Below are 17,224 nucleotides of genomic sequence, written 5' to 3'. Positions count from 1 at the left end.
GCATATATAATAAAATCGTTCGTATATGTTTATAAATTTTGTGACAAGATCATTGAAGAAATGCTTTTTTCGACTTTTAACGATTAAAAATAATGCAATGAAGATAATTGTGGTGTTCACATTACTGCGATGTTCGAATTATGGAGAGTCAAGTATAAATAGAGCATAATGTTTATCAAATAATATTAAAGACATATAACAAGAACACGTTGTACCAACGACAGATATTAAAATAACTTGTCTATATCTTATAGGAACTCGCATAACAATAGAACGTAGAAGAGTGTAATGTAAAAAAAATTTCTCTGCTCAATTGCCACACATGTAATATATTATCAACTCGTAACATATTCTAGAAAGACCTATTAATTCGATCAAATATAACTAAAGTGCTAAATAAACTTAGAACCATGTTATTTAGGCAGTCATATTCCGGTGAAATGTGAGGTTATAATGGTTTTTAATATAAAACAAAAAGCGAGATATTTCTATTTAAATTTGATCACGGTGACGAGGTTTTCTGTGGGTCATCACGTATATCAAAACAGTGTTGCTCAGTGATAAATCCTATAATTTACGTTTATTAGAAGTAAATACGTATATTCTTGCTTAATATATTGTAAATATATTAAATAACTTTTAAATTTGTGCACAAAAATAGTAGTAAAGGTAGATGATTGACAATTCTTATATGGCTCTCTGTCTAAAAGAAACGTAAAATATCCGTCACTATTCGTCATATGACTATCTGTATAACAAGGTTATTAGGGTATACCGCGTTCATATAAATTCAAGTGATGTTTAGCATATTTTAAATATCAAATAGAAATTATATTAAACTTAGTTTGTCATATATTTTTTTAATATCTGATGTAAAATTTTTTTAATTGTGAATTTAATGTCAAATCAACAATATTTTAAAAATAAAAAATAATAATACTTCTAAGGGAACTTTTTCGGTATCAGAAATCAGTATCATATCCGGAAATGAAGTAATCAAATTTAAATTGTTTTTTTTAGCTATGAAAATTATTAATTTACGAAACAAAGTAGAATGGACGATATGTATAAAGATAAGAATTTATTATTAAACAGGTGTTATAATTAATAACAATTATTTCAATTATAAATGAATAAATTTGCCAATCATTAACTATTAATATATCCTATATAATAATGTTTATAACCTAGTACAATAGTTTCAAAACTCGCACTTACTTGATGCAATGCTGTTAGTCCATCAACATTGGCAGTGTTTATATCCGCGCCATGTTCTAGAAGCTTAAGAACTTCCTCTTTATCTCCAGAAAGGCAAGCTGCTAAAAAGACGCAACCTGAAGAAAATTTTATTTTGCGCCCCTTCTCTGGTTTTGGGGTTGGAGGTTCACGATTTGTTTCTGATTCTTCCCAGCGTTTAAGCTGTTCAGCACGTTTCATAACGGCAGAGTTGCTACGCACGTCTAGAGATGTCATCTTGTTTATTTATGCTTCTTCTTCGTGGTTGTATATCGGATATTTAAAAACGTGATCTTAACGATCTTAAATCTTGCCTGGGACTTGGCTTGGGACTTATATTTTCGTAATGTTTCAGATATTATTTACAGAGATTGTAAAACGAATTAATCATATATATATATATCGCTGCCATAAGTCGTCTCGATTCTTCTTGTTGATTTGATTGTTATCGTAGGTTTGTTTGCATCAAGTTACCTGCAGCATATAATTTTTGTTTTTTTTTTTTTATTTATTAGTTTACTTATTTTTTCACTTCAAATTATAAAAAAATAAAAGCGTATTTCTTTTCCACCTCACTGCACTTTCTTTAATCTTCTTTCTCTATAACATTCTGGTCGATTTTTCTTAACATGGAGTGTATCACTACTTCACTTTGCGAAAATAAATAAACTATTCACAAAAATTTTGTACTAACTTTTTAAGTTTTTTAAAAAAATCTGCGTCAAAAATCATTTTGTTTTTCTTGTATTTATTATTTATGTAATTTTTTTTTTTTTTGTTATTTTTTCTTAATAAATTTGCTCTGTAAAGAAAATTTATATATGAAACTAGCGATTGATATAAAGCAGATCATCAAAACAAATTCATTATTTTAGCTTCCAAATTACAAAGGCGAATGTGGTACGCTCCACAGGAATTAAAATCCACTTTAATATGACAGCCGCCGCAAACGTTGGGAAACAAAAACAACAAAACAACGAAACGCACAAAAATAAAGAGAATAGACGAGATCCAAATTTATCAATTTGAGCAAAAGAATAGAAGCGCAAAAGGGAACACCAAAATAGAAATAAAAGAAAAAAAATTCCTTAACATTATAGGCCGGTTTAAATAGAATTGGTGCAATATAGCATTTCTAAATTATTTTAATATTTAATATTTGTTTGAAATTAATTAAAGTTTAAGTTTTAATTAAATTATACGCCTTCATTATGAAAACCGATTAGTTATTTAATACAATAAAGTTAAAATTAAATTCTTATTGGATGAAAATTCATATTAACTACAGTATAAGAACTTATTGCAGTCCTAATTAATATTTTTTATTTAATTTTTTATAATAGCATTTATTTTGAATAGTTTTTTTTTTGATATTTTGTACTATTCAATAATTGCAATTATTTAAAATCTTTATTTTATAATTTTACATGTGGAATTCATTTGCATTATGATTTGATGTTTGTTGTTGTTTCTGTCTCATTGCTCTTGTGCTCTCGTTTCAGAAAATCAACAGCCGCGTAAAACGATAAAAAGCAACACGACAAAACTAAAGTAAATATATGGAGAAAAAAATTACAATAAAGTAGCACAGAAATTATAACAATTTAATAGTGCAGGCAGCTGTACTAATGTTATATATCCGTAATACAATATTAAATTTCATTTTTAATTACGAGTTGATTAGTTTTTGCGTTAAGAGAAAATTTTAATAACACAATTGGCTTTGCATTTTTCCCCACCAAATGCAAACCGATGCAATTATTTTAAAACACATTTTGGTTGTTTATTATTATTAAAATTAAACTATAGACATTATTTTAATTTTTGGTTGTATATTTATAAATGCAATTTTCACAAACTCTTCTTCACAATTTTATCTTTTTTAAGAATTTCTTTTTTTTTTTTGCTTTTGGGGACTTGGGAGCGGTCGTTAATTTTCGTACGCATTCGCTGATATTTTAATATATTTTTAATTACTTTTGTATACTACTTTCTTACATATTTTCACTTTCATTAGCTTTTTCACAATTTCATAATTATTTTTCACATAACTTATAAACTTAAAAAATTATATTTTCTATAAAATTAGAAATACGCGTTTTGACTATAATTTGATATTTCTTTTTTTTGTATAATTTTTTCTTATTCTGCTCGCTCGTTTAAGACTTTTAGCATTTTGCTATCTACTGCGTCTTCCAATTCACTTCACCTCACGATTTCGACTGAATACTCCGTTGGCAGTGTTATTTTGCACAGTGACAGCAATTGTGTGGAACTTATTCGCTTGAAAATGGCAGCACTATTAAAAAGTTGGCAGCACTTCACAGTTAATCAAAAATATTTTTCAATAAAGAAAATTATGTTTACATGTATTAAAATATTGTATTTAAAAGAAAAACAATACATTGGTAATAAAAACAGATTTTTTAATTTTATATTGTTAAATATACTTATAAAAAATGCTTGTTAAAACATTGTAAAATTGCTACAATTTTCCGTTAGATGGCACTGCGAAATATGCGATGTTAAAACCAAAGAACTGTTTCTTTGGTTAAAGCGTTAAAAATTTTGGTCTTGATAATAAAAAAATAAAAACCAAATTAATTTATTTTATATATTTATATAAAATACAATTTTTTAAGATACATACATTAATTTAGTAATTAAAGTATAAAGTATATTGAATAAAGCTAAATAAAGCTAAAGTATATTGAATTAAGTATTATAAATATAGTGTACAAATTTTTATATATTTCCACTTATCTCCTTCTCCAGACATTATTTATTATGTTGGCGACATATACTTCTGTTTATATACAAGAACTTGGCAAAATTTAACTCTGGCATATCATTTTTCGTTATAAAATTAATAGAATCACAAAAATAGCGTACGTGAAAAACGTATTCATTATGTATGTACATTGTAGTTTTAAATATTAAATGCAATAAATTTCATATAAATACTAAAGCACAGTAATCTTTAATTTCATTGTTGAAAATCATACAAAGCCATATCAATTGACATTAATAGCAAAACAAGAAAATATAGCAACACATGGCAAGTCTCTAGCAACAAGGGCTTAGATTGACAAATAACAATGCTTAATTTATAGTTACTAAATATATCAATGTATCAACAATACATTCTTGGATTAAATTTTTTATATTAATTATAAACTAAATATTTAAATAAATGATTTCAGTAATATAGCACATATTATCTTTATTGATCTTTAATATATATTATCTATCTATCTATGTTTTTATTATTTATAATTTCTGTTACATTGTCCATACCAGTAATCAGTTTAAAATAAAATTATTTTATGTACATAATACAACAATAACTATTAAAGATCAATTTTATAATGCTCACAAGAGAAACACTTCAGTTAAATATAGTATGGCATGTTTTAAAACTGAATAAAATTTTATTTTATGAATAAAATAATTCACGCAGTTTCTATTAAATGGAAAGTATTTGTATCACACTATTAACATTATAATGCTTTATAATTTCATTTTCTTTACAATGAAAAATGAAGCATATACATTAATCATATAATGAAATTACATAGAAGTGAAAATAACATATAAATTCAAGTGGAAATAAAAGTATTTTAGCATATTGTTAACTTTTAAGGCTTCTTTTAACTTCCTATTCTTGTATTCTATGGCTTTAAGAAGTATTACGGTTTCAGGGTTGTATTTTTATTGCAAGCAAAATTTAAATTTTAATTTTAAAACATTTACTTAATAAATTTGTTTACTGAATATTTTCAATTTAATAATACAAAAATTTATTATCTTTGTTACAAATCAATAAAAAAATATTTATATAAGTAGTAATAACTCCATTAGTAATACCTTTAAAGCTTTATTTAACTTGTTAATCTATTAAAGTCTTAACAAGAATATTATTGGTTTTTATATTTTAGTAATATTTTTAAGATTTGTAATGAATTAATCCAAATGGTGGATGGATTATATAAACCCACGTAGCTTAAAATTAAAGAAAAATAATTCGTTGAAAGTGCTGCTAAGCTGTGATTATGGGTTTTTTCTATTTATTTATATCTGTTTTATGCTTTAAAGCTTGTAATGTATTAATGACTTGCTGGTTTACTTATACTATGTCTTAATTCTTATTATTTTCACGTTTCAATAGGCTTTTTCTTATGTACACAACAACACTGCTGGCTTATTTACTCCAAATTTTTTGAAAGCACTTAACTTGAGCAGCTCAAATCACATGGTTACCAACACTAAAAATTCGTCTATTGTGAACGATTTTTAAAAGTGTTGTTTTGAATTTTTGATCTGTCAACGAATGATTTCGATAATTATTCGTATTTCGTGTCGTCATTGTTCGTAACAAATATGTTATTTTTTCTATGTATTATTTTACTGTAAAAAGACACGAAAAATTATATTTTATTCAGAAATATGTAAAACAAAATATTCTTATCAGTACTAATATTTGCAAAGAATTATGTTATTATTAATTTTCAAAATTTCAACTTTAAATTTTATAACGTGTTTTGCACATATAAGCCTAACAAAATCTGCATTTTATACAGAGTTGGCATCAGAAGTAGTGCTTATTTTATTTGTTCTTTTGTGACATGCTTACAAAAGAAAATGACTATTATTATCATTTTAAGTTTATTTTTGTATTAGAGAAATCCTTTTATGTAGCGCTAATTAATGTTAAATTAAAATTTTCGACATAATTTCTTTAAAATAATAGGCCTTTTCGGTGGCTCGCAAGTATGGCAAAAAACAGAAAGTTGCTAGTCTATACTGGCTGAAATGTACTCAAAACAACAACACTATTTTCTCTATTTAGGCAAGTTGTTTTGAAGTGGCCAAATATTTCGGTCAGTGAAATAAAAAGTGTTACCAACGCAGTAAGCGAGCTATTGTGAACCCTAATTGGAAATTCCAATGAATATTGCAATCGTATGTCAAAAATCATATGTAAACAAAAGCTCAAAAAAAAAATTCAAAAATTTCATAAATTTGAAAATTGGGAAAAAAGAAAATTTTACTGTTTTATTTTGAAATTTTCAACATTTTTATTTTCCCTCTTTAATTCTGTATTCATTTTATTTTTCAATTTATATGAATTATTTATTTTTGTACAAAATGTAATTTGCTTGCATTATGTGCACATATGCAAGATTTACTATTTGCCAAAACATAAGACTTGACAGATTGCAACAGTTATTGGCATAACTATTTGCCAAAACATAAGACGTGACAGATTGCAACAGTCATGCCAATAACTCGCTTAGCGAATATAGGCTAGCATGCATTTTTTGACATACTTGCGAGCCACTAATAAATAATAAATAAGTGCGAGGCCTAAAAATAAATAATTCATAAAATTATTTTAATCATTTATATTCGAATAAATAATAATAATAATTTAATTTTTCATATTTATCTGGCAATACTCCATAAAAGAAATATTCAAAAACGTAGAAGTACTTAAATGGTGGTAGAATGTGATAAGTAATATAAACTTAAGCCCATTATAAATAAATATAGAAAACATAGAATTCTATGTTCTTGAATTTTGAGCAACAAGGCAATAAGCGATAAGTGAGTGAGAAGAATATACGAGAACATAATAAGTTACTATTGGAGTGAAATTGCCGCTTACCGCGCACATTTGCCATTCACATATTCTTTCAAATTTGTTAGGCCAAAAAGCACGAACTGCAAGCCATGAGAGGTACGGCATCGCTGCGTTTGTTTACATATTGCATATTGCCTTGCGTAACGAATTCACGTATGGAAACCAGAAAGTAGTGAACATTTTCTATTTATTTGAGTTGGTATTTTTGTTTGAAATTTTCGTTGCAGTCGTCGCTGGCGCGCAGTCCAAATACAACTTTCGACATAAAATATACGTTCGTGCACTGTTAACATATATATGGTAAATAGTTGGTTGGTTTTTAATTTAAAACCAAAATAAAGTATTATGAAGAACTATAAATAAATTATAAGTGCAAAACGTTAAACTAAATATTAGATACATAATATGTAATAAATTTTTTTTTTTTAATTTAATTTTATTTCAATTGCCACGTAAATTATTTTATGCAATAAGACTATAATGTAATTATAAAAAATTTTTAATTAAGATTATTTCGGTTAAGACCCACAAACATATGTGTTGGCATTTAAAATGATAAGATAAAATTAAATAATATTAAAAATAAACTGAAAGTTATTCAATATACTTATCATCTACGAGGCTGAAATGCGCTGCATGTTTATGATAAAAGTTACCAATAATAAAAGCTGGCGACAAGCGTCTGACAAACAAAATTGTTAAAAACATTTTGAAAAGTATTGATAAAACTACATAACCAAAGAATTAAAAGTATTAAATTAAAAATTATTTGAAATAAATAAATATTAAATAATAAATAATTGCATTGTGACTGTGAAGCAGAAAAGTTTAGTTTGATGCGGAAATTCAAAGTTGGCACAAGATGACTTCGGTAAGTCTCCCATTGTTTTGTTTTCATTTGAAAAAGTAAATAAAAAAGTCTACAAATGAATGTTATTAGTAGCGGAGAGTCACTATTGTCATCTCTCTTCCACGCACGTTCGATTTATGTAGGACTATTTTGTAGGATTTTTATGTGAATCTGTAGTAAACAGATTCTGTGTGCGGTAGTAATTGTACTATAGGCAAAGAAAAAAACATTTTTTTTTTCATCAAACAAAGCAGATATTATCCCTGCTCGCTTCCTGAACATCCTTGCTTTGCATTGATGCTGGCGCACTTAATTCACATAAGAATTTAAGAAGAAATGAAAAAATGAAAAACAAAAAGGAAAATCGTTGAACTATTCGATTTGGAGTTCATTCACATGTTTTCCAAATTTATTTTTTTTTTTTTTGTGATTTTCTCATGGTAACATTAATATAGCCATGTCCTGTGGGAATTTTATTTTTTTATGTCTACTAAATGTTTTGCGTGTGAATTTGCGGGAAAAAAATTGTTTTTTCGTGGGAAAATTAATTTAATAAATTTTAAATATTAATCACATATAAATTTTTTTATTTTAAATGCTTAAAATATCTAATATTTTTTTTATTATTATAAATATATCACTAAGCAGCTGTTTTCATAAAATTTTGTTATTGATCATTATTATATATAGATTTCTATTGTTTTAATTAAGAGCATATGGTATATAACATAATCAAATTTTTAGTTTAATATTAAGAGTTTGAAATAAATAAATTACTTCTATCTAAATTCAGATATAAGATTTAAATTGATTGTAGATCTCATTGCTCTCTTCAGAGAGCAGATTTAGAGCAAGTAGGCGAAAACCTACACCTTTGGATTTTTTTTTAAAGTACCTCAACATACCACTAATTTTAAATAACCTCTTATGGCAATATATATTATTTTATATATTTAAAGCCTTTTCTACTATTCATTGTTTTTTTAACTCCTTTAGAAGCTAAAGGACTTCGGTAAAACAAATCGTACCCAGTTTGTGCTAAAAACTTGTTCGAATAGCATCACATTCTTCCACCTTTCTCACTATATTTTTTTGGTCTTTCTCCACTTTTCCACTAATACTACTTTCCACTTTTCTACTATTAACTCCAAATGAGCTCTCATGCAAACGTTTTTTTATTTTATTTAACCTAAAAGTCCTCTGTTTATTGTTCATCGTTTTGTATAAGTTAATACCCGCATCTTTTCGAATCCGGCTCTGTGCTTAACTTCATTAACGGAGTTATTATTCGATATTATTCCATCGCATGATTACTGCCAAACGGAATATCAACTTGTTTGTCTGAAAAAGTCCCGTTTAGATTCGGTAGCTCTCAACACCATAAAAGTGACCTCCTCCACTTCTGCTTGGGCTACTAAGCGAACCACACATTTGTAATCAAAATTATTGGTAAATTTTTTAAATAAATAAAATGTGGTAAAAATAGAGAATTAAAAGTTGTTAACTAATGTCTTAGAGCAGTGGTTTTTGACCAGTGGTCTGCGACATGGCTAGAAGGCCATGTGAATCAAATTTAACAGGTATAAATACATAGCATGTAGTTTATTCACTGAGACCTCACTTATTAAAAAATAAATACAAGAAATTTCCAAGATAATATATACCTATTTTTATAGCCTATATAATGTACCTATGCACTTATACAATTTATTATATATTATACCAGAGATAAATAAAACATATTTAAATAATTATACAGTTTATTATTCTTAAACTTTATGGTCCTTACTAAAAACAAAAATATCATGGTGGTCCTTGGTCAAAAAAAGGATGAGAACCACTGTCTTCGGATTTCGGTAAAGTATCTCAAACACATACAATTTTGTGCTATTTGGTCTTTCTCTTCTTCTATTTCTTTAAAGATTACAGGCTAGAACATACCGAGAAATTCCTTAAACTCGCTTTCTTGGAGTATATACAATCTGCGGATGATGATTATGTAGGGTCCGGTTTTATATTGCATTGCTCGAACAAATCAAAAGTACTTATTGTGATTTAAGGATGCGAGGAAAATATCTAGTAACAAACGTTTGTGGCTTTCGAAGAATTACCTCTGTGAGCAACGAATTGTCACAACCGTAGAGAAACACCAATAGTATAAACAATACTAACTTATATGAATATGGGAGGTGTTTCGATTTACCAATAGATAATCTAACCAACAGTATCTATTCGTGTTTACTTTTAAACACAGCTTATATTCATATTGTTAACATAAGTAGTTTTTAAATTATATTGAATTGTATCACTTGAAATAATCTCAATATCAGGTCAAATAATGTTCCTAATTGTTCCACATCGAAGTATATATAGTTTAGATGTTTTGAGTAATCATATAATCTTTTTAGTGGTGGCCTTATTAGATGAGTTTAGAAGACAAAATTGTATCTTGTTGGAAGAGATTTAGATCCTAAGCTGATGAACTTAGAAATCGGCTAACTAACAAACTAGAAGGTTAACAATAGATATAATTTTATCGTCATTAGCCATCATCGCTTAATTTATATATTGAAGCAAATAAAGAAAGCTGCCTTCCCTTAATGGAAAGGATTATTTGTTCCCACATGTTATAATATTCAATTTCAATTGTTTCCTTTGAAATGCGTGAGTCGAGTGTTGCCAGATATTTTGCAAAATAAAATGCGTCTCACTGTTATGTTAAGATCGTTAAGTATCTATCAATGAATTCTCACTTTTTATAAAATAAATTGGAATTTGTTGTTAAATATTAGTTTAAAACTTATATTTTATTTTTCGAAAGATAACGAAAACGTTTACAAATGAATGTTACTTTACTTATCATTTAAAAAACATGTTCTCTTAATTAAAGCATTTATTTTTCACTTTTATCTATTACCGAACATTTTTATTACTCAACACTTAGAATAACATTCCTCCTAAATTATATTGAACTAATTATTAAACAAGCTCTATCTAAATAATATTTTAAAAGGCATTTTGCAAGCAATAACACTAAGACCTATCAAAACGAACCAACTACTTAATATTAATATAAAGTAGGCAGCTTGAAGTCTTCTCTGTCATTATAATTTTGTTAAAAATATCAAGATAATATAGTAATTTCAGAATAAAGACCACACTAAGTAGTAATTTTGATCTATATCCAGACTTGAGCGTGAACGCCGTTGTGAACGTGATACAAAAGACGGCTACTGTCCTTAATAAAAGACTCCACGGGCATATTAATACAGAAGCCTCAAAATTGGTAAACATTCAAAATAAAAACAGGGCAACTAAAGTTGTGGTCACCTGCACCCCGTGGTGTTAGATTTCAACTTTTTGATGTGTCGCAAGTGAAAACTCTCTTCCTACCAGATATATTCCAAAATAATAGAGCGCAGTGTTTAATGAATTGTAGTCACCTTTTATGACAGGCACCGCTTACCTCGGAAATGTTCTAACACGATAACTCTTTCCTGAAAGCGGGAAGGTTACTAGGTACAGGGTCTATAGTTTTTCAACGAGATTACTTGCTGTGAGGGCTTACACCACAATACTCTTAATACACTTATCAGTCTATTGCGGCAATAAACTTAAATTCCTAGAAAATACACCGATAACAATGGAAGCTAGATGTTTGAATATAAATTCCACCTTAGAAAGGAGTAAGGCCTATCTAACATCTGTGCTTTTTTTAAATCACATCCTGTTGGAAATTGCAACTTCAAGTCGAATTAAAGTATATAAATACAGTTATTCAACCTGCGTAACTTTTTGGTTTGAACCACAATACCTGGTGGTAAGAGTGAACTTACTTTTTTTAGGGGCTAAACTTTGTTAGGCAGAACATTCGATGTTGTGGATCCTGATCCAGTGGTACAATATTCACACATCTGGTCAGATGCCATGACATACTCATTCACTTACACTATTTATACAGTCTAAAATTGTGGTTAATGGATTTTATTCTCCTTATACAATAGGCATGCGTTACCTCTGGAATATGGTAAGACCTTTTTCACTATGTACAAATTTTTTTTATAATAAATATAAACAAAAAAATATGCTAAAAACGTTTAGCCAGTCGTAGAACTTTCATTCAGATTTTTTAATCTCTGACTTTAGTTTTCTAGACACGCACTTATATTATTAAATGCTTAATGGAAGCCAATAAATAAGCACTACATAAGTAAATGCATACATAGTCTGTTCACATGACGTAAGTTAATCTTCATTAAATACAAACATTAATCGTTTGCCGTTTGAAAACAAATCTGGATTAAGTTTGTCTAATTATTTGTTGTTTTAAAATCAATTTACAGAAAATTGCAAATATAAACAGATGGAAATGCCATTGTCATTTATTTTTGTCATTTATTGATAACAATAACCAAGGCTCTATTCCAAGAATTGGATAGACCACATCCATCGACACATATATTTTTTTCCGGTGACTTAAAATAAAAATATTTAATTAATATTTGAATTAATAAATTTAATATTTATTAAACATTTAACTACCTTATTTTTTAAGATGACTTACCATACCTACGTATCTATTAATGTATGTATGTAGGTCTTCAATAAAATCTCGAATTACCTATTTGCGATTTCAGTACTGATTGTAATCTATGCAATATTATGTGCTCTATTTTCAATTGATTTTAATTGACGTGTGTTCGTTTACGTATTTCATAACGGAACGAAAGTTTTTCACGTCATTCTCTAGTATATTCGGTACCAAGGTCATCGTATAATCACTTCCGTGTCTAACCTCTTCGCTTCGTATATTCACCCCATCCCTTTAGAAATGTGTTTCGGCATTTATTTATTTTTCAAGTCATTTACTTACATAAAATTGTTTTTTTTTCTTTTTTGTAATATTTTTTGCTATTTTACTAATTAATTTTTTTTTGTTGTCTATTAAATCAACCGTTTCTATACATATACACGTACATACCATATATGTAAATAGTTTCTGTTGGTTTTTCTATGGAAATGTGATCATTTTAATGAAAATAGCGTAACGAGTTGCGATTTTGTGAAATCAAAACGCCCCCTTTTTACCCTAAAATGCATTCAAATTTTTGTGATTTTTCCTACTTACAGATAAATGCAATAAACAAAACTGACTTCATCGATCTGTTATGTCAATCGATTAATAATTTTGTCTAAATTCTAATACTCAAGGGAATGTTAATTACCTTCATTTATTAAATAAATTAAATTTATTCTTTAGTATTTTCTCAATAAATTCCAACAGATAAAATCTTAACAGCAGTTATTGAATCTTAGTATAAATTATCAAATCAGAAGGAATTTCCAAGATGAACGTAGATTACATATACATAAATATACATTATTTTTCTTTTTGAAGTAAATATAAAAATAAATATATACCTATTCCATAAATAAACTATTTCTCATTAAGAAAAGTTCCTATAATGAATAAAGAAGTCTCTCAATGTACGAGTATTTTTTGAATTTGGCAACCGTTAAAGGAATACTCCAATTTGTTTTCTCCAGTAAGTGAAATTCGTCGAAAGCCAACATGTGATACTTCAAGGAATGAAATACCAATTAGTTCCACAAGTATCACTTAGGAATGAATAGTTAAATATTTTAGCCATCTGACTATATCGATAACATTATTCAAATTGTTATTGAGTTCTTTCTGTGCTGAATTTTTTTTAACAAAAGATGGGAAGGCTCAACGATATGTAGGCGTTTGTATACAATTTCATCACATTCCATTAAAAGGAAATCCTATTTTCTCATTGCGAAGCCATGTATAGATATTGGTCTTATAGTAAGTTTGTTTACAGGTCATTGCAGATTAGCTAACCATACTATAAGATTGAATCTATCCTTTAATCATACCTGTTGCAGCTGTGGGGAAGACAATGATAGCGTCACTCATCTACTTTGTCTTTGCCTAGTTCATGCACAGGAGCGATTCAACACTTCAGGCATTTCCTTCCTTGAGGATCTTGTTAAATTACAAGACCTCTTATTAAATAGCATTCTAAGCTTCGCCAAAGGTTTTTCTAGGTGGTTTTAAACTCTTGAGTTCTTTCATTATACGGTAACAAAATGGGCTTAATGGGCTTAAGTGGATCCCCTAAGGATCGCCGGCATAACTAAACCTAACCTAACTTAGCTATTGGTCAATTGACTTCAAGCACTTAGAATATCATTCCAGTAATCAAAAAAAAATGTGGAATTTATTTTAATTGGTATTTACAATGGTTGTCGATGTAGAAGAAAGAGGGTTACAAGCAAATCCTACCAACTCCCAGATTGAGAGGTTATTTAGTATAGACACTATGATCAGTGTTTAGATATATTTGTTGTAAAGAGAAATGTTAGGGACCGTAAATTTCATTTTATCCAACCATGCTTTATAGCTAAAATTAAATCTGACTAACGTTTACAATTTTAAATTGGTTTACAGTTTAAATAATCGAATTTTTTGATGAGTTTCAACTCAGTTTTTGATATCTTGAGCTACAGCAAAAAAAAAAGCAGTGTAGACTACGAGAGTACCTAACATATATGAACATACAAATAAATATTTAAGTTATAAATAAATAATATAATAATGTTAATTTTTTTTGTCGAAAGTGACGCGTCTTACTCCAGGAGAAGTAGGCATCTGAAAGGTCTGAATTACGTATATGATTCTTTTTTTATTTATAATAGTCAGTGAGAAAACCATATAGAACTCTTAATTAGTTGTCGGTAAGTTTTATAAGCTGTGTTTATAATTGATCTACTAGATATACTATATTTTCTTATTTTTGATATAAACAGTTAAAATAAATTTTCATATATTATAGTAGATTTTGATGTCCAATAATAGACTTCTTATGTTGACCTATCATAGTCGTGACTAAATTTTTACAAAAGCAAAATAATGTGTGAAATGTTCGATTAAGTGCAGTTATGGCACAATCTACTAATCAAAGACATGTTTTATTCGATTGATTAATTTTTTTGCATTTTATTGTTCTTGTATAAATATTTAAAGTTAAAAAAATAAAATACTTGTTTATAATAAAAGAAATACACATTATACGTTACGTTCTTGCATAGTCTACAATGCTTTTGTCTTTAGCGTAGACAAAAACTGAAATGAAACTCTCCAAGAATTTACGATCATTTAAGACATAAACCAATTTGCAATTATTTGTAAACGCCATCTAGTTCTCGTTCTTATATAAAATAAATTCACTTTGTGTTAATATTAAAGCTTTCTTCGTTTAAAGCTCTTCTATTTCCATAAATCAACTTATATCAAGGGAAACAACCAAATCTTAATTTGATTAACATAAGTCAATTTAGCTGTAGTGGGAACATGATATAAATCAAATAAACTGCTTTAATGAAGGCAATGGGAACATACTATAATTATACCTCACCACCTTCGCACGGCTCCATAAAAAATGCTATGATCTAGGAATTCTGTAATGTTCTAATAATTGATTTTGCCTACACAACCAAATAATTACCGAATTAAATAATTTACTGTTAATTCTATGTAACTTTAATCTGCAGTCACAAACCTATTCCATTTTCTGACCACCAAAAAATAGGCGGAATTGGAAGTAAGAATGTTGAAGCGGTTAATAATTATTTTTTGAAATTTCATAATCATATACTAGTTCCCCTCATATACATCGCTTTGAATTTCTTAAAAAAATTAAAAGAAGGAAGGGAATTCCCTTAAAATAACTATGATGGCTTTTCAAATTTCAGTTTCTAGTTGATTTCTAGACTAGTAATGTTATGGAATGAATTGAAAAATTGCTTACTCATGCCAAGTATCTGTATTTAGGTAAGTTCTGGCAGCAATAGCAAGTGTTTATGTCTGTTTTCTCGGACAGCAAGAAGCATTGTCTACATAAAGTGTATTGGGATAAGTCCAGCCTAGCTCTAAATGACGTCATATAATCCAGAAACTTGTCAAAACTGGTAGTAGTTTAGGGTTCAATGTCACAATATCCAACATCGATAATATTTTAGAAATAATCATTTTGTTGCTGTGAATTAAGTTCAATATTTAGACACAGGGCGAACCATACTGGTTTTGACCTAACAGCTATAGGTACAGAGGCATATAATTGTACTGTAGCATCTTTTGGACTAAATATCATTTTTATTTATTATATTTAAATAAAAAAGGCTTTTTACTGATTAACAAAATATTCACTTTACTCTTTATACCAAAAGTAATGAAATATTACTAATAATTTTTATTACAGTATTATGATTGTAAAAATTACTAATAATTTTAATGACCTTTAATGATTAAACTTAGATAAGAATATTATTATTAGTATTTGAAAAATACGCACATAAAATTAGCCATAAATATAAATTTATAGAGTTCAATGTTTAAAATAATTATATGTGGGATTGTACCATACAAAATTAATTGCTCAATAAGAGTTGCTCAAAATGAATCTGAAAGAAATGATAAAATAATATCTGATTAGTCTGATATTACTTAGTTTGTATAGAAAATTTCGTCAGATCAAGTCGAAGAAAACGCAGATGAAAGCAACTTATCAATTTAATAGGACATTGGTACACTACGATATATTTGATCTATTGGAGTTATTGTTATGTTATGTTGAGCCTTTTCCGATTTAGTGCATCTAGACACTTTTACTCTATGATGGCTGGGGGGTTTCTGCGAGTCCCACCCATCTCACTGACTAATTTGAGTATTCCTCATAATATTCGTGATTATTCAATGATTGATCTAAGATCTGCGTACCGCCCCGTGCGGTTAGAGATTACTCTGAGATTAGATAGTGCTAAGTAGGGCATCCTGTCAGTTTTCGCATATAGCTTCAGAGCTCTGTCCCTTATGTATTTTTTGACCGGATTTATTGTAAGGTCTCTTAGCATGTCATTCATGGCACTTTCGGAAAGCTTGACTTTGAGCAACTTGTAGCTTTTGGATAGTAGAGTCGGCAGCTTTGCTATACGCGACACACCCATAAAGTAGTGCAGTTCTAATTATCTGGCTATAGATCAGCTTTCTGTTCTTCCCGCTAAGGTTGTCGTTTTTGAAACGTGGTTGTGCAATCCTTGAAGTATCTCTGTTATTTGACTTGGAGAGTTGTTAATATTATTGATAAATCTTAGAATATCCTTAACATCAATTTATTAGACTAATTTGGATGCGAAGAAAACCATATGAGGTATTGAACTTATATTTTGACAATCGTAGGAAGTGAAATACTTATGTGAACTAAGTTTCAAGTGATCATAAACAAATGTTTAAGAAGAAAACTGAAAATAGTCTGATCTATGGGAACGGACGAAACAAATACAGGCTGCCACTAAAATCAAAAGAAGAAAATGGAGATGGATTGATCACACGCTTAGGAACGCAGCATCCTATACAATAAGACAAGCCCTACCTTAGAATCTACAAGAGAGCCACCGGTCTCACAAAATAA

General features: G+C 28.3%; 2 protein-coding genes and 1 long non-coding RNA gene across 11 annotated transcripts in view; 2 read left to right on the top strand and 1 right to left on the bottom strand.

The window, feature by feature from the left end:
* The window catches only part of LOC119670526 (protein phosphatase 1 regulatory subunit 12A), a 76,951-nt gene extending 73,545 nt beyond the window's left edge, over nucleotides 1-3,406 (bottom strand). For 8 of the 9 annotated variants that reach the window (XM_038080808.1, XM_038080807.1, XM_038080805.1 and 5 more), the window contains exon 1: nucleotides 1,219-1,966. In XM_038080808.1, coding sequence (XP_037936736.1) covers nucleotides 1,219-1,473 — 255 coding nt within the window. In that variant the 5' untranslated portion in view covers nucleotides 1,474-1,966. Of the gene's footprint in view, nucleotides 1-1,218; nucleotides 1,967-3,234 lie in introns of those variants that run through there. The other variant, XM_038080806.1, reaches the window with a different exon arrangement.
* On the top strand, nucleotides 1,002-3,487 carry LOC119670527. Its single transcript, XR_005251719.1, has 3 exons — nucleotides 1,002-1,095; nucleotides 2,112-2,355; nucleotides 3,401-3,487. It is a non-coding gene; the product is annotated as an uncharacterized LOC119670527 (long non-coding RNA).
* Nucleotides 3,488-7,656: 4,169 nt separating this feature from the next.
* The window catches only part of LOC119665838 (death-associated inhibitor of apoptosis 1), a 41,435-nt gene continuing 31,867 nt past the window's right edge, over nucleotides 7,657-17,224 (top strand). Inside the window, exon 1 of the mRNA XM_038075090.1 lies at nucleotides 7,657-7,751. The gene's annotated coding sequence lies outside the window, so the exon portion shown is untranslated. The remainder of the gene's footprint in view (nucleotides 7,752-17,224) is intronic.

The sequence above is a fragment of the Teleopsis dalmanni genome, chromosome 1 (assembly GCF_002237135.1).
Source record: "Teleopsis dalmanni isolate 2A chromosome 1, ASM223713v2, whole genome shotgun sequence".
Classification (NCBI taxonomy): domain Eukaryota; kingdom Metazoa; phylum Arthropoda; class Insecta; order Diptera; family Diopsidae; genus Teleopsis; species Teleopsis dalmanni.
The sequence above is the reverse complement of the archived record's forward strand: the minus strand, read 5'-3'. Positions and strand labels throughout refer to the sequence as shown.